The 23,851-nt window shown below is 32.2% G+C and overlaps 2 protein-coding genes across 2 annotated transcripts; one reads left to right on the top strand and one right to left on the bottom strand.

Moving 5' to 3' along the window:
• Window positions 1-6,617: 6,617 nt before the first annotated feature.
• LOC148615450 (uncharacterized) lies at window positions 6,618-8,669 on the bottom strand. The gene is made up of 3 exons (XM_088590331.1): window positions 8,527-8,669; window positions 7,948-8,070; window positions 6,618-7,148 (listed from the first exon to the last, which is right to left on the bottom strand). Exons 2-3 carry the CDS (start codon window positions 8,058-8,060, stop codon window positions 6,908-6,910), a joined length of 354 nt encoding a protein of 117 aa, XP_088446457.1. The 5' UTR covers window positions 8,061-8,070; window positions 8,527-8,669; the 3' UTR covers window positions 6,618-6,907.
• A 2,771-nt stretch (window positions 8,670-11,440) lies between these two features.
• LOC148615449 (ras-related and estrogen-regulated growth inhibitor-like) lies at window positions 11,441-15,937 on the top strand. The gene is made up of 4 exons (XM_088590330.1): window positions 11,441-11,880; window positions 13,898-13,954; window positions 14,845-14,918; window positions 15,460-15,937. Exons 1-4 carry the CDS (start codon window positions 11,769-11,771, stop codon window positions 15,898-15,900), a joined length of 684 nt encoding a protein of 227 aa, XP_088446456.1. The 5' UTR covers window positions 11,441-11,768; the 3' UTR covers window positions 15,901-15,937.
• The last annotated feature ends 7,914 nt before the right edge of the window (window positions 15,938-23,851 follow it).

Raw genomic sequence — 23,851 nt, 5'->3', positions numbered from 1 at the left:
TTGCAATAGCCAATTCTTACATGACTGCCAACACACAAACTTTGAGACGTCAGCTGTTGTCCATTGCAGAAATAAATATAGGTATGCTGAAGTAAAATCATTTATCCCAACTTTAACTAAATACCAGTTTTATTGTGCAAAGAAGTATGCCGAAAACATTGGTGTCAGAATCCCATTAGAAATGATTAGGGATGCACATTTAAAGTCAATAAGCTGAAAACGATCTTAACTGAAGACCAAAAGGCTTTTTTGACTGATAAATTCAATGTTGGAAAGAAAACTGAGGAAAGAAGATCCTTCTAAAGTTGCAAAGGAAACAAGGCTCACAAAAAAGGATGGCGTCAATAGATTTAGTCGGGCACAGTTTCTCACCACACAACAAGTGCCTAGCTATTTCTCGAGACTAGCACAAAAGGACAAAACAAATGGATGAATCAGACTTTAGAGCAGCTTTATTAGACACTAACTGTTCCAAGTTAAAAAGTGAAGTCATGAAGGAATGCTCAATTTGAGCTATTACAAGAACTCTTTTGGATTTTTATACCCCAACTCCAAAGGTATACTGTTTTACCCTAGGGTGTGTCTGTCCATGCATCTGAAATAAATAAAAAGTTCTGTCGCACTTTTCTCAGCAACTACTTTTCACAGCCTCTTGAAACTTGGTATGCTTCATCTATAGGTGTTCCCATATGGTGGGATAGGTTTTCAGGTCTGCTGCACTTCAGGTGTTTGCCGACTTAGTGAATTGTTAAGCTTTTGCAGTAAAATTGGGTAATTTTTTGTCGCACTCTTCTCAGCAAGTATAAATTACAGCCAATAGAAACTTGATATGTAGCATCTAGAGAGGGGGGTGTCATGAGTAAGCTGTCACGCACAGATTTCTTGTCTCATTTAAATATTGCCCTTACCTGTTCCTGACCTATAGGAATTATTTTGGTGCCAACCATAGTCTTAAATCAGATCTTAGATATTTTTGAGGATGTTTTATTCTATTATACTTTAGTAAATCAATTTTTTTTGCAGACTCAGACTCATTAACTTGCTGTTTACTGAAAACTTAGGAGCAGGCAACATATGTCGTCCATGGAAGACTCCATGTACATGTAGTTTATGGAGTGGTGCTCATTGGAACTTTTGAAATATACATGTAATAATAAATCATCATATGTATTGGTATGCAGCAAAAATAAATCAATGCATGTTGTTGTTTGCATTAGCGGGAAATTGTATGCTTTTATTATGAGAAAAACTTGGAATTTATTTGGTGTATGTATCCATCTGCATTAGCATTGATTGTTTTATCTCAAGAATACAATTTCAAAACACCAATCTGTCCATGGATAAAAAAACAAATCTGAAATTTGACAAAGATGTTATCACAGGCTGGAAAAACAATGGTTCCAACTTGGTACAGGCATTTCAAACAAAAGTACAAGGCGATCAAAATTGTATCGATAGACGAATTGGAAAGTCCAGTGTCAATAACAAAATCCATAAAACAGACAAACACAACACAAACTACATGAAGTACATGTAACAAAATAATAACACACAAAAACTAAAAATATAAATTAATCTACCAAAAACTTACAAAAAAGTTTGTAACACAAGAAAAGAAAAGCTACAAGAAACAATTATGAATCATGCGTTTAGAAGCAACAACATCTTTTGACTAAAAATTGATATTTGAAAGAATTAAGTAGGATGCCTTTTTAGACAATACTCTTAAGATATCTGTTATACATATGGTTTTTTTTTGCATTCATTGAAATCAGAGTAATTGTTAATTGTTCTAGCGTAGAAAATTAATTGGGGCAATATAAACATGATATGCAAGAGGTGATGTGATATTGCTTCACAGGTAAGAAAAAAAAATATAATTTTGAAACTGAACTAGAGGGAACTATTTTAGCATAATAAACATATGTCTCAATTTTATGTTAGTTTGAGTACTTGACCTTGAGGTCAAAGGTCAAGGTCATTAAATTTGGTATGTGACACATTGCTTTCATGTGTTCTGCCTTCATACTAAATACCAGAACCCTAGGTCAAGAGCCAAGAAAGTTCTAGCCTGGACAAGAAATTTACTATGTAAAATCCATTATTTGACCTTGAGGTCAAAGGTCAATGTCAAATATATCCAAATATGGTATGCAACACATCACTTTCATATATATTACCCACATGCCAAATTTCAAAAGCCTAGGTCAGAAAGTAAAAAAGTTCTAGCCTGGACTTGAAAATGGCCTTGTAAAATCAAATATTTGACCTTGAGGTCAAAGGTCAAGATAGAAGGTCATCTATTATAATAAACGACACATCATCTTCATATATTCTACCCACATGCCAAATATCAAAAGTCTAGGTCAAAAGGTAAAAAAACTTCTAGTCTGGACAAGAAATTGGCTTTGTGAAATCAAAAATTTGACATTGAGATCAAAGATCAAGGTCGTAGGTCACCAAATTTGATATTTGAAAAATCGCCTTTATGTTATCTACCTACAAAACAAATATCAAAGGTCAATGTCCAATAGCAAAAATGTTATGGTCTGGGCACGATTTTTGAAAATATTGCTGAATCAGCATTTTTTGATAATCAAGAATCTTTATGTTTCAATCATGCTAGAATGTCCCATTGATTTTTTGTGCTAATTTATTAGATGAAGGTATGCTTTTTCCGTTACAACTAATGTTTTCTTGCAAATCATCGGGTATCAGGCTGTAAAAATCATTTTTAATCATCAATTTTAGCCAAATTCAAAATTTTGGCTTACAGCCAAAATCTTGATTTTTATTGCACAGCAGTACTTCATCAACAATAAAAACTTCATTGTAAAAAAATACGTTAAATATAACCTAAAGATATGAAAGTTCTTAAGGAAAAAAGGCATTCAACGGTAAATATTAACTGAAATAGTAGGTATTTCCTGCAAAAATGAGTAAAAATGACATTTTTTGCCCCTTTTATTGGATGCACAACCTGAAATAAAGGTATTGCCGTTACCATGGCAACATCTATCCTGAATTTTTGTTTTACCAGTTAGTTGTATGACACTATGGGATAACTATCTACAAAAAGTTTTGAGACATTTAGAGAGGTAGCGTGGGCAGCTAGTACTGTCATTGTTTGATAATTATAGAGAATTGATATTAAATAACCCATGAACTGGCAAAGTCAAAGAGAAACTGGAACATGAAATAAGCCACAATGTACCTGATTTATTACAGGCATTTCAAAGTAAAACTGTGGGTTAAACCATATATAATGGCTGACCAAAATCTCGTGCTTCCATATTGCCCACAATGTTTCAAAGTACATTTGTGTTGTCACAAGGGTCTTCTCCATCTACGAATATAACACGAATGACAGTTATTTTGTCTATACTTGACGCTGCTTATTGCATAATGGGCACTCTAAGAAAAACAAGAGGCTCCCAGGAGCCTGAATCGCTCACCTGGTTAAAGTTTGTCTTTAAAGGGCAATAAATTTAACAAGAAGTTGTCCAACAATTTTGGCTCAAGAAGACTTTGGCAGGACTATCATAAGGATCATTTCAGCGATAGAAATCTTCTATCTGTCTATTACAGCTTCCAAGATATTGGCTGAAAATTGTAAAAAAAAACCAACAAAAAAACCGTCATTTTTCATTTTCACGGGCAATAACTCTTACAAGGAGTCACCTGACACATTTGATCCCCGAAGACTTTTGAAGGCCTTATAATAAGGATCATTTCAGCTATAGAAATAATTTTGCTAAATCTAAGTGTTTTGGAAATGTATGCGAAAAAGTAGTGTCTGATCCCTATGTTCTATTTTTAGTAACGTCGGTCATGTTTTTCGACGGATAAAAAATCCCCACGTCAGTTCTATGCAGGATACCCAAGAAACTTTCATATCAAGTTTGGTTCCAATTGGTCAAGTAGTGTCAGCGGAGAAGAATTTTGAAAAATTGTTAAAGACGACGACGGAACGAGGACGACGGACGCCAAGTGATGGCAAAAGCTCACATGGCCTTCTTAAAAAAAGAATACTATTCTCTACAGGCCAACCACAGGTGCATTTATAATATGCAGGTGGTTTTAAAATTGGATGTTGATTCTTTAGTACTTTTTTTCAACTGTATGTATGTTTCATAACCGAATGTCTTTTTGATAAGAAAAAAGTTTTCATTGGCATCATTTGTAGTGGTCACATTTAATTGAATTTAGATATTACCATCACTTAAACTCAGTCAAACCTATATTTGACATGCTCCAGCACCCTCACAACGTCCGGACTCACATGGGATACTTTCAAACACAGGAATTCATTCCGAGGAGGATACACTAGCAGTACACGACGTTAGTTAGTTTTTTGTTTGTGTTTTTACAAAAACGGTATTAAGTTTGGAAATTCCATAGATATTTAACTGTTGACGATGGTAAAATGTGTTATTCTTCAGTTTATAGATAAATGATTACACTATTTTACATTTTCTGCCGATCGTATTAACTAAATTCTGACAGACCAACATACGACGAGTGATGGTGACGTTCACTCACTATTATAAACACGGTGCCTGCCAATTCAAACGTGATCTGTAATATGACATAATCCTGTTCTTAGGACAAAACAGTATTTTTAGTTTTATGAGCTAGCTAGTGGTATATTAATTTAAAAAAACAGAAGCTTAAAGTTGATATATACTTACTAACAGAATGATAACAATTAACGTAATGTATGAAATAAAAGAAAAAAAATATAAACACTGTATAGCTTCACTTTGAATTCAGAAAATTTCAAGTCAAAATAAATTCTGGATAATTTGGTATCAAAGTGTAAGTCATCTTTAGACAGTAAGCTAGGCAAGTATGAAAGTGATTCTTCCTACAATATATCTGCCATGTTGGATCCGACATTCAAACTGCGTTGGTGCAGCAATAGTGACTTTGTCACTAACATCTCATCGCCTAGAGACAAAAGTTAGGGCCACGACTTATCACACCGATTATTTAATTTCACTACAACTAGAATTAAGAAATTTTCAAACTTTTAAAATTTTCTCTCAATGTCAGCTTCCTCGAACATAGATAAGGTGGGTAAAAACACTTAAGTAGTTTGATACCATGGACAATGATCCTTTGGTGTAAATGAAAGTGAATGAACAGAGACCCCAACCCTTTCAAAAGTTAGCAATAAATTACTTGTGTACCCCAGTGTCTTCTGTTTCTCATGATAAACACATTTTCCACTACTGTGAAGGTGTTTAGGTCAGAAAGATGTTCTCTTTCTGACAAGGCATCTCATGACCTTATGATAATCAAATGTAATAGTGATATTTGCAATTTATCTTGAAATTGGTCTGACTATGAATTGTGTATTTAAGAGTGTTGTATTTCATTTTTTACTTACATTTTATGTAGCAGAAGTTATTGAAAGTAATTAGTTAAATTACCGTAATATTTGTAATTTCATTAATTACTTTACAAATTTTATGTAATTGTAGTAGTAGTTTCATTGTAGATTTTGGCAAGTAATTTGGTTGTGATTAACTACTTTTGCATGGAATTGCACCAAGATCTGAACTAAATTTATCCGTATTGTTAAATACATATGACATGGATATGGAGTTCACGTTTTCCAATGCAGATTGACATTAAATTATAAATACGTGACGAAATATAAGATTTACTATGACTTGAGACACGGTACAAAGTTGTAGTAACTCGGGATTAGTTTCATCTCGTTCAAACGTAACATTTTTACAGAATGCTGGTGTCTTAATACCATATGGCAAATCAAAAACAAGAAAACTATTCATTGATAAGATATGTGCTACATAGAGTTATTGATATGTGATTGTTACTAAACTAATTCTTGTGTTTATGTTCTAGAAACATTTAATATCTAAGATAAAATGTATTACATCATATGCATAAAAGACAATCCTGTTAAAGTCTTACAAATGATTTATATAAACAGATGCTAAATAACACTCTAGTTTTATAAAGAAAACGTAATATGTAAACAATTCTTTTATCTAAGGGTTTCAGATAACTTAACGAATTTCTGTTCTTTTAGCTTAATTGGTAGAAAAATTACAGTAAGAATTTCGTCGGATTGATATGGACTATTTCCCTGTTAAATATTTTGTCTTGTGGTTGGGTAGCAGTATTACTGAACAAATGGCGATTTGGTCTTATTAAGTATCTGAATAACTTTTAAGTATCAGTCTCTGTAAGAATCAGGCAGTGAGTGAAACATGGTATGAAAATACCCATTCATTTTGATAGTGTAATACGACTATTTGCACCATCAGAATCAAGGAAAACAGACATTTTCCATATCATGTTGGTGCATTGAATTATATTTTTCATTGAAATGACTGTAAATTAACATTTTAAGGGCAGATAACTCTGTCAAAAACCTCATTTTTTCAACATTCTATTGAAAAAGTCTGAGCAAAGCAGAAATCAAATAATGGTGTTTTCAAATAGATAAAGTATCCTTGAGTAATATTACATTGTCAGGGGTATTCACATGCATGTTTCTCATTTTTCCCATTTTGCCTGATTTTACAAACACGTACGCTTTAGAGAATGTTTACAATGATATAAGATAATAGAAAATCTGTAACTAGCATACTGATGGCTTTTTTAACTTAAATAAGAAAAGTAAATATAGAATGGAGACATATAAATACTAATTTGAATAAACATTTTTTTTACTGATAGCGACTATTTGTACAGATTTATTTTTGTAATAATAAAATGAAGTACCTTTTGTTAAAAGTCATTGCTATACACATTAAAACCAATTAATTATCATTTTCACTGAAATTCTTTGAAAAATAACTTCATGCAGGAGAATCAATTTATCCATGAAAATAAATCTGAATAAAGGATGTCAATTAAAAAAAGTATCTGCCTATGGCGACCATGAGACACTTGCTCCAAATGGAATGCCTTTACATTTGATTTTGGGTGTAGCTAGGTTATTTCCCCAGTTAACAATTCCAGAGAATGATGAATGGCCGCAGCCTATGTAGACGTAAGACCTTGTTGCCGGAGAGTATCCTTTACAACAGACCAGAGTTCCTGCGTTCCCATGGACTGTTACTGAATATCGCACTCTATATCCTGGTGAACCAAATATTGACCTCGATGAACTGAAATGTAAAAAAGTTAAAACAGTTAAATTTGAGCAATTTTTAGAGGTTTATATGAAAGTGACATGTTCCAGTTTTATGGATTGTTTTTAATGTATTGTTTACGTTTTTCTGTCTTATCTGTTTCGCAGTTAGTAAAACAAATTTAAAAGGATAAAAAAGCTACAATCACCCAACTAACACTCAAATTTGTGTAATAGTGCACCGCTAAGATGCCTCTAACAGCGGGAATGTGCTAGAGTACCTGTAACACGCGTTGATAACAGTTTAAAAGTTTTACCCATCACTTTCTAACTGAAAACGTCATGTTCGATTGACATCACTTCCGAAAGAACGTGTTCTTGTAATTCATTTTTCACAGCATCTCTGATGCTCTCTCCATATGAATATTCATACAATGCATTCCATGAATGCCTCAGGTCATTTAGCTTAAATTACAGAAACCTTGTTTAAATTGCACCAGAGAAGGGTTTAAAAAAACCCAAACAAACAAACAAACAAACAAACAAACATACAAAAACAAAACAAAACAAACACAATTCACACCATCTAGTAAACAAGGTAAAAATTAGGAGGTCGTGATGCGAATGTTGAATATTCAGAATATTCATTACCTAACTATACACGACAATATCAAATAAGGAACAATGCTACACCGCGACATCGACACGCGTAATTTTTTAATTGTATTTACAAATAAAGTGTACGTGGCTAGCAAGTCTGTAAAACAACGAAATAGATGCGTAGCTCATTGCTTATTACAAAAACTGTTTTATATGTTTTTCATGCATGTACATACCTGCAGGGTCTTCCCCATATGAATGGAGGCGCCCAACAAGAATTGGTCCCCCTGCACAGGTTAATATGTGCAAGAAATGCACATAAAGTGATTAATATGGCTCCTCTTTTCATTATTGCTCATCTAAAATGTTGAAAACATTACAATAAAAAAATAAAAATAAACATTGACCTCAACTTATGAACACAACCAGTTTATTACAGGATATTATAGGTAGAACTAAGGTACACGCGGGAATTTGTGTGCAAGTTCATTTCGGGAAAATGCAATTAATTAAAACCAACTCTTTAAGCAAACGTATTCATGAATCTAAATCAATTGCCAAAGTTTCAATTCTTATTCAAAGATATTAATGGGTAAAGAATATGCCACTGAACTATAACCACAAGAAGAGGGAGATGAATATTCAAAACAATATAACTTATCGTCACAGTCTATTACCATAGTTTGGTTCCGTTTATCATGATTTTCTTGAGTTCAACTTTATATCAAATAGTGCAATTTAGTTCTGTAAATGAAGCTTTCCTTCTGAGAAAAATCCCCTTCCTGACCAGTATATATAAGAAAGATATAACATACCTATTTATGACTAGTCTGCATCCAGAAACAAATTAATCTGGTTGACTCTAATATTTATAGTACGTGTACCGATAAAGCGACATCAACTTTGTCACTAGTTTCCGCTGTATGGTTTGATATGTAGGAAAGGACTTATTTTTTTCCTAAAACGAAGTATTTTGTAGGAAATAATTTTTTTTCTACTTGTCAAAACATCCCTTATCGTAGGAAATCGAAATCCTGAGAATATTTGAACCTTTCTACGCAACAGATCTTTACCGGAATTCATGCTGGTTACTAACGTCTTAAATTGAAACGCTTGATCTAGGTTTTTTCTCGTTTTTGTAACATAACTTACTTACTTTTGAATTAGAGAAAATTGAAAGAAATATCGACATGGGCATGTTAGCGTGGCGTATCTGACTAAATTGTAATAAGTTGTTGATATTGACATAAACAAAGTAATACACAAACGCAGTAATTGAAGGCTTGAAATAAGTAACATTCAACCAACATAGACTGTCAAGTAATACAACGCCCATGGTGAAACAGCACTTCCAACTGGATTTTACAAATGGGAGTTAAGTAAACATAAATTGGTTATCATGCTGTCAAGAAGACATAAGCAGAGCTGATGAAACGAATGTTCAGGTTCACATAGAGTTAAAGAAGACATGAAACAAATGATTTAACAAGTCATTTTTATCTCTTACCAGTACTAACGAGCATATAAACACATCGATAACCTTAATGCATCCCCACTTCTATAGTAGAGAAAATCTAAAAAAAGTAATAAAATGTAGATTACACATTAACGACTGGTAACAAGGTCGTACATTGGACCTTTAAGAGGCAAAAAATCAGTGTTATGTAGAGGTGTATATTTTCATGATAATTATTTGCATGTCTAGATAAGCATATTTGGATTTAGTCATTGTACCATCATTCTTATGTCCAGAAGTTTATCTTTAATATACTTTTAAGCGATTTTCTATAGGAAAGGTGATGAAGTACAGTATCATGTTACCCATGTAGGATGTTGTTTTAAGTAGTTGTCAAAGTTTTTGATTTATTGGAAATTGGTGCTAAGTTGGTGTTGAATTGGTGCCTAATTTAGGTCAGTTATGTAAGTTATGATAATTAAAATAGTTGGTGTAAAATTGGTGTTGAAAAGTATATAAGGGCTTTGATTTTCAGTTTAAAAAAAAGAATGGAGATTGAAATTTAGTAGTGGAATAAAATGGGATAGGTGACCAAAAAGGAGAGAAGGAGAGAGAGAGAGAGAGGAGGAGGATTGCAGATTTTATGTTTAAGAATATATGGTTGCAGACTGAATGTAAGATTGGAATTTATTTTTATGTGGTTAAGGGATGTGTTTTTCGAGACAAGTGATGCAAGAGGAATATTATTTTTGAGAGTTGTAACTTGCCGTAACTGGAAGTTAACTCGTTGTTGTTGATGATGTTTGTTTGACGTTTTGACGTATACTTGCCTTAACAGGAAGTATTTGTATTCCGGACAATATGGTCCGAGGTTCCGGACAATGGTCCGAGGTTATTGTGGATAATTGACGTTAGTATAACTTGCCTTAACAGGAAGTTATCGTGTTCCGGGCACTACACGGTCGTACAATCCGGTATCTCTCATTGCATGTTGAAAACACCGATTGAATTAGAATTTCTAGATTTGAATCAAGACTATTACAGTACCTAATTGTTGCTGGAATGAAAGTATTATTTGTAGTAGAGAGTCGATAATAAGGTAGAATAAAGTCATTTCCGTTACGTAAAGGATAAGCGCTGAAACTTTGGACCTTAGCAGTAGTGAGACTACATAAATATTCAGGTGCATCTTGATTTTCTATTTTATATAACATTTGTAACCTTCTATATATGCGTCTATCAGCCAAAGATTTAGAAGCGTTTCCAGAACCACAGTTATCCTAGACTTCAGAAGCATATTCGAACAAAGGCCTTATGTATATATATATGTGTGCCTTTGATTTATCAAAGGCACACATAAGCAAATGATAAGGAGCCTGAATGAAAATAACAAAGGGGGTCTTTTTATCAAAATTAAAAGTAAAAGTTGACTGCGACAAGCAATTAAAAAAAAAGTCCAAATGTAGTAGTACGATGTATTGATGTATATCATGTAGTGCTGTACCAGCCTTGTATTAACATCTTTATCAGTATCGGTGTACAATCCTTTAGACTTATATAATTTTTTTGTTTGGGCTGCATCGTCATGATTCGACGATCCGCTACCCATTAAGTTTGCTGGTTGGCAAATTCCTTTAGACTCTCTCTCTCTCTCTCTCTGTATATATATATATATATATATATATATATATATATATATATATATATATATATATATATATATATATATATATATATATATTATTACAAATGTAGTTCATCTTTGATATCAAACAAATGGGTACCATTGATAATAGCAGAGATAAAACTATAATATATCATCTCTGTATTTTTTTAAAACTAGTATTCCCAGAATAATGAATGTGAAAAAAACTCAAAATTCTAAATTTTTACACTTGGATTGAGATAGCTACTACCACAAACGTATTATCCTGAAATGAAATAAATATTTTACCAAGTTTGTTGCTCATAAGTGGTTGTACGTTTTGTTGTGTCAACAACAATATTATGTTGCTTATTTATGAATACTATACTTAGTGTTCTAGCTAACATCTGTTCTATTTACTACTTTGATCATAGGCAATTATTGTATTATGTGCTTTGATCCCTATTGAATAAAACAATTAGGTACTGGCAAGACTACATTAAATTAGAGATCTGCAGACTCTACAAATATACAGACGTAAATATTAGTATCGGTTTTATTGTATTGTATTAAGATGTTAGGCTTTATCTTTGGTTCTTTGGCGACGATACAACAAGCTTGAGAGCTTACTCTGTCTTTCAATTCAGATGTAAACTTGCTAACATTTTGGAAGTGATAATCAATTGGTTACACAATATAATAAATATCTCATTAATTCGTCGCCTTTCACAGACGTAATAGCTAACATTACATCGTTGTTAACCCTCTGTTACTACGTGACTATAAATTACTGTTTTGACGCTATAAGCATCTTTCTTCGTTCCGCTTGTTTTGCAATTAAGTTATAAAGGAACCAGTAAGTCACCTGCTATAGATAATCGGATACACTTGTGCAAGTTCTGTTGAGTTTTATTGACATGTTAATTTTTAATAGGACGTAGTTTAAAATAGAAATAATGCCGTTTCACAAGGATCCTAAACCTATATCTGATGATAAACATTCTTCCAGTCAAAAGCATAAGGATGTACATATTCTAGTGCTTGGAACCCCGGGAGTAGGAAAATCGGGTAAGAACCATTGATTCTTAACGTAAACTGCGAAATATTTTAAGAAAAATAGTTTAAGAAAGTCAGCCTTTGATAAAACCATGCAAATTCTGTTCCATTGTCGAAAGGGGTATGTGAAGATATATCCCACTATCTCTTGGTGTTTTTTTTACACCAAGCATTTCAAGTGATGATGAAATACCATAGTCTTTTTGAGAAGTCTAAAAACTACAAGTTCAAAGATTGTTCTTTATTGAAAACAAACAAACAAACAAACAGAAAAAAAAAAAAAAAAAAAAAAAAAAGAATTGTGTTAGTTAGTAAATGGGAATTGTTTTTACAGTCAACATTAAATTATCTTCCATAGAGTTTAGACTGTAAACTGCGTTTACTCTTACAACATCAGGAAAGTAAGATCACTTAGATTTGATACGTAAAGATTGTCGTTGTAAAATTAAAAAAATGAAACATATATCAATGTAATTCTATTGCTTCGATATTCAAAAACAAAATGTCTGAATCTCTAGGTCAAGAAATTTTACATAATTTGATTAAATGACAAATATATAGTGTATATAACAATCCTTTGAAATGTCACGTCAGTTTTAACACATTAGCTTGTACAGAATGTAATTAGATCTTTAAGTATTTTTTCTTTTACAACAAAATTATTTAAGATGTTTGCTGTTATAAACCAGAAATGCACTTGAAAAAATCCTTTTTATGAACTATTAACTATAAATAAACATTTTTCGTTAAAAAAATGAGCAAACAAGTTACAAATAAAAGTTGTTAAGCAGTAAAAACCGTTAAAACTTTATAAGTAAAATAAAATGTATTTCTCTAATTTATGATTTAACTAAAACAAATTAACAATATCAGTATTCTACTATTTTTACACTGGCTACATTATAAACTGCAGTATTTTACACTATGTTATAAAGCAGATGTTAGCTGTGTATTTTATCATCACCGAAAAGATAAATATTGCGATGAGAGGATTTTTTAAAATGGAAGATAAAGTCGTATTTAATATCATAAGTTATTAAACCATAATGTGAATTTATCAGTACAAGCATGCTGCTCTCTTCAACATGAATTAAAACTTCAATGTTATCCTGTAAAATGCAATTACAGCAGCTGTCGTATGTGTTCTTGATATATCAAATCTATACAAGTGTTAATTGGTTAGGATGAACAAATGATTCGTTTGGATATTAAAAGGGTCCATTTCACTCTGAGATATGAAATTTGTGAGTGAAATACTAGTATACCATTTTACCTCCAATTCTAAACCGGTGATTAAAAATGCAATTCACTTTTTAACCACCGGGCGGTGATTTAATTTCCGCGAGAATTTTTCCGCAATTTTTCAATTCCGAATTTACTACAAATTTAAAAACATAAACAGATTCTCCTCCAATGCTTTTCGGGATTACAAAATCTCTCCACTCTCGATAGTAAAAATGTAGATTTAACCCACTCGCTGAAGTTAGTGGGTTGAAATATAAAATATAACTATCATGAGAGGAGAAATCTTGCTTGTAATCCATCGAGATTGAAGGAGAATCTATATGTATACATTTAGTACATACACATCTTTTAAGGTTTGATAAACAGTTCTTTAATTGTTGCCTGTGCATTTTGATAATTCAGAAATTTTGTTATGATCGACAAACCTATTGAGATATCGAAAAGGACGGCACCAAAATAAATTTTCCAGATTCACATTCAGGCAGAGTGGATGAATGGAACAAAACGAAACAAAAGTTATTTGATTCTCCATAGTTTGACTTAAAATTTTCCCTCAAATAAATCTCAAAATATAGGTCAGGTTATTACGACACAGATTCTTTATAGTCTGCATTAAAGTGTTAAAATTTCATAAGTAAAATAACTTATTGTAGCTAACAGTAATTGAAAACCAATCTAATCAATAAAATTAAGTTAATGATTCACTGGATGTTTGCTGAGTATAATTTGAGAACGTTTTATCTTCAATGCTAATATATCTAATAAATGTTATCTCATTTTGCAGCACTTACTGTCAGATTTTTAACCAAGAGATTTATTGGTGATTATGAAACAGAACACGGTAAGCTTCACAGAGATACAGAATTATGAGGCTTTTAAATGAAATAAAATTAATTCAAAAGAAGTTAATTTTCGTACATTAGGTCTTTAAAAATGAATTCTATTTTCGTATATATAGGTTAACTGAAGCTATCAGTATGTTGAAGTTTAAGAAAATAAAGCACGAAAATTTACAAATCTGATTCTTGAATGGGAACGAGTTTTCCAAATAAACATTTATTTTAAACATCAAAATTGTATTTTTTTTTTTGCACAAGCGTTCATCCGTTACAATGGCTAGCTTAATAAGATTTATATCTATGTTATATTCAAGATGTTATGACAAAAAGATGATTTAATCAAGTGACTGTTTAATCATATTTCATGCTTTCTAGTCTACTATCATTTGTCTTGTTACAAAGTCAGTAATTTGTTTCGATGACATGCCATGACTCTTTTTTTACGCATTAGTTTTTATCAGAGAGTTATATCCGGTTCTAAGGAACAACAAGGTATATATCTGTCATAATCACTGGTGCTGCCCGTCATTCACGTACTTAAATACGTGTTATTGTTCATATAATAATGCAACCAAGAATTTTCTGTGTTTTATTTAAGTAAAAAGTTTTTAAACACTGTTAAAAAAATCATAATAAACTACAAAAATGCTGATCAAACAATAGCAAAAAAGAAACATCGACAAAACATTGATTGAAATGAAGAAAAAAAAAAACGAAATACAATGGCAGGAATCATAAATGTTTAGTAAAATTGTCTTTGTTTTAGCTATATCAAAAACACAGAAAGTTTAATCGCAATGACCTACACTTGGTACACGCATTTTCTATTTTTATAGCACCCAAACCTCTTGCTTCTAATACGATTAATTGTTTTAATTGGTTTTTTTTTCAGAATCTTTATGTTCACATTGTGTATTAGTAGATGGAAAATCAGTCAGTGTACATATTTTAGACACCGCCTGGAAGGTAGGCGTTTTCATCTGATCTCTGAAATTTTGAACATAAACATAATTATGTTATGTTATAAATACGGCTAAATGCATATATTTTTTTTATATATTTTTCAGCATGAACTTAGAACTAAAAAATCCATTCTTTGATCATATATGGTGTGTAGGAAAACACAAATTTATTGACAATTCATAGATAAAAATAAACAAACGAACAAATATTCCAAAATATTGTATTTTTCCAATATAGAGAAAAAACGACACAATGGGGAGGAGGAATATACAGTACTTCGAAATAAATATAAATTCAAGATATTAACGGTACTAAGACATGTCATAGCATGCATGGGATATTTTTTATATTATGTGGAAATAAAATGCAAAAAATGAAATTTTTATATTGGTCCTGTTTGATGTCTTCGTACAATCGGCCGTAGATAGTTGGATTCGACCTCTGCATATATTTACCTTATACGACTTATACCTGTAAGATATTATGTAGAGAGTTACAAAAAATACCTACAGCTCTATTAATTATTTGTATTAAATCATTTCAGGCTGGTGACGTCATGAAAGATGAGTATCTTCTTTGGGCGGATGGAATTATACTTGTATATTCAATTACTGACAAATCAAGTTTCGATAAAATACGCACAATACTCGAGTGGATACTCGCTAAAAAGGGCGAAGAGAAAGTAATTGCAGTTGTTGGGAACAAAAGTGACCTTATTCACAGAAAAGCTATATCAGACACGGAAGCCACGCAATTATGTGGAGAGTACAACTGCATGTTCTTTGAGACATCTGCTAGTGATAATTATACAGATGTTGCTAATGCATTCAATACAATAATTAGAGAAATAAAAGTGAACAATAAAAAGAGGGAGAAACTAAACAAATTGATGCATAACCCGAGTGTTCTGGCAAAGTTACAGATAAGACAATCATTGAAAAGTCTTGCTGAAATGAAATGGAGAACACGAACTGGCACAATTTGATCCAACTACATAATAAAATTTTGTATTGATATCGGTATTTTATTGTGATGTGTTACATGTGATCAGCGATTGTATGTTGATACTTACTTAATTTAAAAGTTGTATGTATGTTCTATTGCAACACCGCCTGCACAAAGTCCAGCCTCCCTAGACCACTCGGCCAGCTAGGCTATATAAAAAATATAGCTTTCGCTGGCCGGGTCATTCCTCCTCGTAGGATTAATCTAGGGTTGTAACTTAGTACACGATGTATGGTAATACGGGACAGTTCATCTAGGTGTTATTATGTAGGATAGAGGATAAAATTAATGATGCATGTCATAACAAGTCAATATTATACAACGTCTCAGAATGTGACGACTCTATTCGTTACACTCTTCCATCGGATCAAATTGATACAGGGAAGATAACGTAAACTTATAAAAGGGTCTGAAAAATTCCCAACGATGTTAGAACTGTAAAATTTGCGAAGATATATATATACCTTTTGTCAACACAGGAGCGACTCTCGCCTGGAGTCAAGTTGGGCTTAGATATTTCAGCCCTCACAAGTAGACTACGCAAACTGTCTGGCTGTCTGAAAGCAATCATAAGTGGTCCAGGAAAGACTTTGGATAATGTTGACTCCAGGCGAGAGTCGCTCCTGTGGTGACAAAAGGTGTAAATGTTGCAATCAAATGCACCACCAAAGTCACGGGAAAACGCTACAACATATTTTGCAACGTGCACTGCAATAGTGCTAATGTAATATATTTGCTCCACTGTCCCATTTGTGGCCTTCAATATGTTGGTGAATCTAAACAGCCTTTTCACAAGCGCTTGAACGGACAGAGGAGCGACCTAACAAAAAAGCCTTTACTCCCAGTGAGTCAACACTTTAGATTACCTAACCACTGCCTCGATGATTTCAACAAAATGAAAATCTTCATCGTGGAACAAAGCACGATCTGGAGCGATCTACAGAGAGTGAATCGGGAGGGATTTCGGATAAAAGAACTCCGTGTTTTACACCCACACGGAATTAACAAAAAACATTAAGTTCTTCCTATCTTGTCTAGTTTCTTATAACAGTATTTGTAAATATTTTTTATTTTTACAGTTCAGTATTCAAGATCAACACACAACGTGTGTCTATAGCACAATGTTCAAGATCTTTGTTACCGTCGGTAAAAAATTTTTTATACGTCACAGGTATTCACCTGATTAGGTAGTGAGTTATGTTCAAAGGCCATTTACTTTCATACACACTCAGTTTATTTAAGGCACTGAAGAAGGTCATTTGTTGACGGAAAATTTTGCCCATTATATACTTTATTATAGTGTGTTAACATCTTGATCGGTATCGTTGTACAATCCTTTAGACGTATATAATTATTTTTGTTTGTTATATATATATATATATATATATATATATATTAAATGATTATTGTTCATGTATACAATATGAGATTGATAGATGTCTCAGAATGTTAGAACTGTCAAATTTGATTGCGATGCAAATGTTTGGCCAGCGAAAGCTATATTTTTATATAGCCTAGCTGGCCGAGTAGTCTAGGGCGCTGGACTTTGTGCAAGCGGTGTTGCCATAGATGTCACAGCGGTACGAGTTAGAGTCCTGCGGAGGGAACGACCAATAATTTCAGAACTTTCTATATAATGCACGTCTCCGCGCGATTTAACTTCGATTGCTTTTAGACTATAAACTTTGAACGATTTGAAGACTTTTGTGAATCTGTGGACAATTGTGTATCACATCAGTTAGATTTCTCACAAAACCAAATAAATAGTTTCCCAGTTGTTCGGTACGGGTCCGGTGTGGGAAGGGTCACTTCCATTATACAGTTTGATAGGAATGATCCGCTGGAATAAGTCACTTAAAATTAAATGACATGGATGGGCATATCATACTATCAAATTAAAAATCAAACTGTATAAGGTAGATAATATCTTATACACGGAAAATTCTTTTCTGGCATCTTGCAAAATCATACTGAAATGTATATTTTCTACAACTAATAGAGTTTGAAATAATGTAAAAATGATATATTTAAAAGAGTAATCAAGGGAACCAAGATTCTAGCGGAAATCAAAATAATGTAATCTAGGTACAAAAACCAGACAAGGAAAACAGACAAACACGACAAAGAACATTAAGTAACTAAAATAAAACATACTCCACTAAAAACAGGGAGCACTGACCAGGTGCACCGGTCGAGTAAGCGTCCTCTGCTTTTCTAGAAGTACCCATCGAGTTGTTCATAAAATGTCAAGTCCGGAAAGAGGAAAGGAAAACTATGACACGTTGAACAAATCAGTTTTCATGGTGCAGATGGATGCACCGTAACGATACACGTAATATTAAATATTTCAAATTATTTTGACATAAAAAGTAGTATGGTAAAATTAAAAACATTACTTTGAAAAAGTATCTTTCAAAGGGAGATAAATGGTGGGAAAATATTCCTTTGCAATCCATTGGGAATTTCAGTCATTTTAATATTGCAAGAAAAAGAGTTTGGTGACCCCCAATTTTCGTTTTTAAATATAATAGAATGTAAGATACGTGTTCTTTATATAAAATTGTAAGACATTCTTTCTACTAGTTTCTTTTAAGTTTGCGAAATACTGAAAATTTCCTACAGAATCCATGTAAAATGCAGTAAAATATTGCTTTTAATGAAACTCAATTATCTCAAAATGAAGCCGGTGACATACGTTTTTCAAATTCTTGAGTGTGTTCTTTCACGGTCATCTTCAAGAAAAATCAAAATTTATCTACTAGAGGTATCAGGTATGATCTACCTTAAAGGTGAGCTTTTATCCTATTATGATAATATACATATCAGATATAGTATAATATTTGGCAGTTGCCTACCCCTTTCTGAAACTATACAAAGGGATTCCCTGAGGACGGATCATCAATGAATCATGCATAATCTCTGTTAACGTCTAGTCGAATTAAAGTGTAGGTGTTTTATATTGGTTAAGTTAGTTACAGTACAATATGATTTGTTTTGAACCAATATATTTATAGTTTCAAACGTGATTTCCGGGACATGTCGTTTTCCTCTTTTGCAAATATGCAAAGAATATTTTATTTCAATCGACATTATTGAAAAGAAGAAAACCTGTATTATTTAACTCATCCACAGTTTGCCGTATTTCCTTATCAGCACTGTTTTGTTTTCCCAAAATGGTAGTTGATTCGTATTTGACCCGATCATTTAATATTGAATAATCAACTTCAATCACAGTGTATAAAGCTGAATAATAATTCAAAGTACATATATTAGCAATGGAACATGTAATTGTAGAATAATTTCAATTAGCAAAGAAAATAATATTTAAAATAATGAGTATACATGTATCGTTAATCTACTGGAGATTCACCAGAAATGTGTCATTACGTCAGAACATGTGAATTACACATGATTGGTTTTTTTTCATTATTCAATATCATCTCTTCGGATATTAATTACAAATACATGAACACAGATTTTAAGCGTTAAGTATTATGTAAGTATTACGCTTAAAAACACATATTTATAATACAAAATTGGCATGAAGTAAAAACTTTGTAAACCCTCTTTACTTTTCTAAAAATATATCGAACATATTATTTTCTCAGGATGTGAAATATGTCACATGAGAAACAACCTTTGAAATAAATCTTCCATTTAAATAACTATTAGAACGTTTCCTACATATTCGAAATATCAACTCTTGATTTATTAGTAGTATATTTTATCTATAGCTAATAATTTAAAGATAATTTGCACAACACGTGTAAAAGACAACAAATCTAACAATTGTTTAGGAGAGCGCATAACAAGAAGCCTTTTGAAATTAGGTACAAAATATTGACCTATTTTAGAACATAAATAAAAATAGATATACTCTAGTTAAAAAAGGAACATGATATCCATAATCCTAAGATGTCGACCATAAAACTTTTGAATTGATGACTTTGTTCCAATAGCATATTTGTAAGAGGTTTACCATTGTACAAAAATCCGTGTAGCTTTAGGAAGCTCTAATAGATAGTATGAGCTGTGATACATAACACTATTAACTAGGTTAAAAGTTATTTTTGACCTAGATAAATTGAAAGTTGAATTTTACATGAAAGGTCCTCGTGTTTGTCGTGTATTTTCGTTATAAATATTCATCACTTTTTAAAACTAGGTAATTATATGACGCAGACTTATCCGTGTATGTTGTGTCCTTCCTTCGTAAAACTACAAGAGATGTAAATTGATCTATGGAATCTTGATTGTTAAAAAGTTATCTATTAAGTGAAAACTGAGATAATAGGTCCTGGCTAAGTGCCGAGCTTATTTTTTGCAATTCTGCTATGAAGTCTACCTCATATAAGGCAAAATACCATTTGGTACATATTAAAAATATATAAGAGGTACAAAAGGAAGCATGTCAATCTTTTATGCTTAATTATGTGTAGCTTAATGACAGAACCAAATATGCCAGCAATGCTTGTAAATGTGATAGAAATGTCTAATTGGCTGACCTGATGCCGTCAAAAACACTTTCTTTCTGCTCGTAATGTAAAATGACGTCCGACAGTTAAATCACAGGAATTCTTGAAGAGTATATAGTGAAAAAAACTTCTCTCATATAAACTTGTTAAAAAATCGAGTGTAGTAGGTCTATGTATTTTTATTGTTATCTAGATAGATATACAATCTCTAGTTTTTCGTATACGAATATACTATAAATATATTTTAGTGTTGAATAATTCATTTTATAAAGGGTCAAAAAGACAATTAACAGGACCAAGACTGAATTTAAAGCTCCTATAAATAGGACTTAGAATACATATCATTTATAAGCGCTAAAGTTATCATCATCTAAGTCTTGAATACTTAAATATTTATACAAAAATTATGTAAACGTTTCTGCAATGTTATCATAGAAATTCATTTTGACTTCAACGAAGTCTTTTAGATTAGTACTGCCACATAATGTCAATTAAATGTTTTATGCATTTAGTACTGTTATCATTTAATTTGTTAAAAAAATGCTTGTAGAAGATTATTACAAATTTTCTTCTGAATATACTTAAGAAAAGGCTGAAACTTTACAACATATTTGTCTTGCGTGTTGGACATGTTTTTCAACAGACGGTCGACATTCCAATGATAACAAATTGTGGTTAGCTATTTGCTGTCCTTTTGACTTTATGACTGATCATATCCAAAAGGATGAACACCATGTAGCCAGATCCTTTGATCTCAGTTGCCTCGTTATAGATTTGTCTTTAAAAAAATCCTAGATTCGGTAACTACAAGTATATACATTGCATCTACATGAAAGAATCCAAAATAAAGGATATTTAGACTCTCTAAAGTCAGCATCATTACTACACTATACAACAGACGCTATGACTTCTCGTTTTGGATCGTCATCTGATCCGTGGCAACACCTCTTCGGCACCTGCGTATAGAATTACAACTCATACGTTATGTAAAGACCTTTTGTTCCGTGATAAACTTCTTTGAATTAGGTTCCTGGAACATGGAAAAATTGCTTCTGAATGAAAGTCATTCCTACAAAAGTTTTATGGCCGTCACCATTAAGTTAAAGTTCTTTGCAGTGTATCATTCTGCACCGGGAGAACCGATTTGTTCGCCGTATCATAGTGTTCTTTTCCTCTTTAGTCTACGTTAAATATTTCAAGCAACACGGCGTGTTTTCGAAAACAAAAGGGTGCTTACTCTTCCGGTGCATCCGTCCATGCCAACTCTTAGTTGAATCGTGGTTGCTCATTTATTTTTGTTAAATGAACGTTTTATTTTATATTTTATATTTATTTCATATTTCTTGTTTTTTTTGCTGCGTGTGTCTATTTTCCTTGTCTGGTCTTTGTCCCTGGATTATGTTATTTTTTTCATTACCGTTCTTATCCTGGTTTCATTGAAGTATCGTTCAGATGTAGACTTAAATAAGTAAGGTCAGTTGTTCTTAAGAATCGGACAAATCCTGCACATAAATATACAATTCCTATATAACCATAGGTAAAACTACAATACGTACAGTAGATAATGGTTGGATTATTTATCAATATGTATTTGAAGAATAATATTTACAATTGAATATCAAAATATTTTTCAATGCTATTTTTGGTGTACACCTAAAGAGAGGAACAGTTAAGAAATCGTGTTCAGCATTAACGATAATAGATGAGCATTTCAAAGAGAGAACCAGTCCTACTCATAATATATCTAATAAGGGTAACAACAGAATCATCGAACACTAATCCGATCCATAATATAGTAAATATAAAAACAAATCGGCTAGAAGAGGAGCACAGTTAGTGTCCATTGGAATGCCAATTTGTTGAAGAATAGCTCCTCCAAATGTGACAAATATGTTATCAATGAGGAAATCAAGAGTACGGCAAACCTGCTTTTCTAGATGTCATTGATTTCATTTCCACAGTAATATGCCAATTATTTCACGCGCAGATTTTCATTCACTGCTTCTGTTTGTTATAATTCTCAAGTTTAATTTCGAACGTTTTTCGGTAAACTTCCGATAGTCCATAGACTTTATAAGCAACAATGTTATTCATTAAATTTGCTGTTGTGACATAGTTACTTTAGATTTGGACTATAATCAAACATTTAAGCCGCATTTCTTACTGGTACCTTGTCTTCTTCGCTACTTACTATTAAACATGATTGTTTTTCCGGTCATCATCGCACGCTATTTTCTGTATACTCGATTAAAAAAACATTAAAAGCTCTATGGACCAAATTTATATCTTTTAATGTTAGTTTTGTATAATTGCGTCTTATGGTTTCAGCTTATATGGGCTAAATTTGCTTTAAATTTGTTCTTAAATTTGAGTACGCTTTTTGATTTTTGACACCTTAATGTCGTATCTTGATTCAGTTCATACAGTGTAGTAAATTTTATATAAATATAAGAATAAAAAAATTGCGTTAAGAAATCAGTATGTTTTTGATACATTGTCACACATCTCACGCTTAATGGGGATGAACCTGACTTCGATAGTAACACAAGAAATAAGTGCATCGTACATTTCCATTATTAAGTGTTCTAGACAATAAATAAAGATATGGGCAAAGACCAATAGGATATTGCCCTTTATCATGAATGTAACAGAGAAATTATATCGGTCAGACAACATCAAGACTTCTTCAGATACAGAAATACACTCTCTTAATTTGTACTTTAGCACAATTACAACGAAATAGAACAAAAACGTTTAATTAAAAATGACACCACGGAAGTCAATACTGTTAGTATTAATACAATTGTCCTGGCTTCCAGTTGTTAATGGAGCCCGGGTTGTTCATTTCCCTTTGTTTCTATGTACGTGTTTTTTAATTATTTCATGTTCTTTGTTCTGTATGTGTCTTTTTGATCACCGTTCGTTTTCTGGTTCGCTTGCTTTCCCTGAAATAATTTTCTTAAATGAAATATAGCTGTGTTTTTTGACAATTACAATAATATTCTGAAAAATATGAAATAATATTTCGACAGGCTTGTCATGATTAGCTGTTCGGGTGCGCTGAATATTTCCACGACTGGCTAAATTCTCAATACAGCAGTGAATTAAGGGCATTAAGAATCATCATGAATGAAATACAATCACATTGTCTATCGTCTTGAGACCTGGCCTTGGTTTTGTACAAAAATCAAGTTGAGAACAATTTCAAGTCCTGAGTTTTACTTCAAACCTTCAATTTTAAGTGATCTGGTTCTATAAAAATTTTAGTAGACGAAGAATTCGAGGAATATCTCTATTTTAGATTTTTTATGAAACTAGGAGCTGGTCAATATTGAGTGAAGTGCACTCATGTGGTGATTGATTTTTATATGACATAATATATTAGGCTTTAGATGCCGGAGCGTTCACCTGGTGTATATTACTACAATGTTTTCGAACGAAAGCACCAGAAAATTC

Source organism: Perna viridis, chromosome 6, assembly GCF_037379345.1.
Source record: "Perna viridis isolate PV_CMFRI_1.1 ecotype Kerala chromosome 6, ASM3737934v1, whole genome shotgun sequence".
Classification (NCBI taxonomy): Eukaryota; Metazoa; Mollusca; class Bivalvia; order Mytilida; family Mytilidae; genus Perna; species Perna viridis.
Note: the sequence above shows the minus strand (reverse complement) of the source record. Positions and strands in the feature narration are given on the sequence as shown.

Coding starts and splice junctions, on each gene's coding strand:
- LOC148615449 (XM_088590330.1), top strand. CDS start 11,769: ATGCCGTTTCACAAGGATCCTAAACCTATATCTGATGATAAACATTCT. Junction 13,955..14,844: donor TGATTATGAAACAGAACACG/GTAAGCTTCACA, acceptor TTTTTTTTTCAG/AATCTTTATGTTCACATTGT. Junction 14,919..15,459: donor TTTTAGACACCGCCTGGAAG/GTAGGCGTTTTC, acceptor AAATCATTTCAG/GCTGGTGACGTCATGAAAGA.
- LOC148615450 (XM_088590331.1), bottom strand. CDS start 8,060: ATGAAAAGAGGAGCCATATTAATCACTTTATGTGCATTTCTTGCACAT. Junction 7,149..7,947: donor ATATGGGGAAGACCCTGCAG/GTATGTACATGC, acceptor TTTACATTTCAG/TTCATCGAGGTCAATATTTG.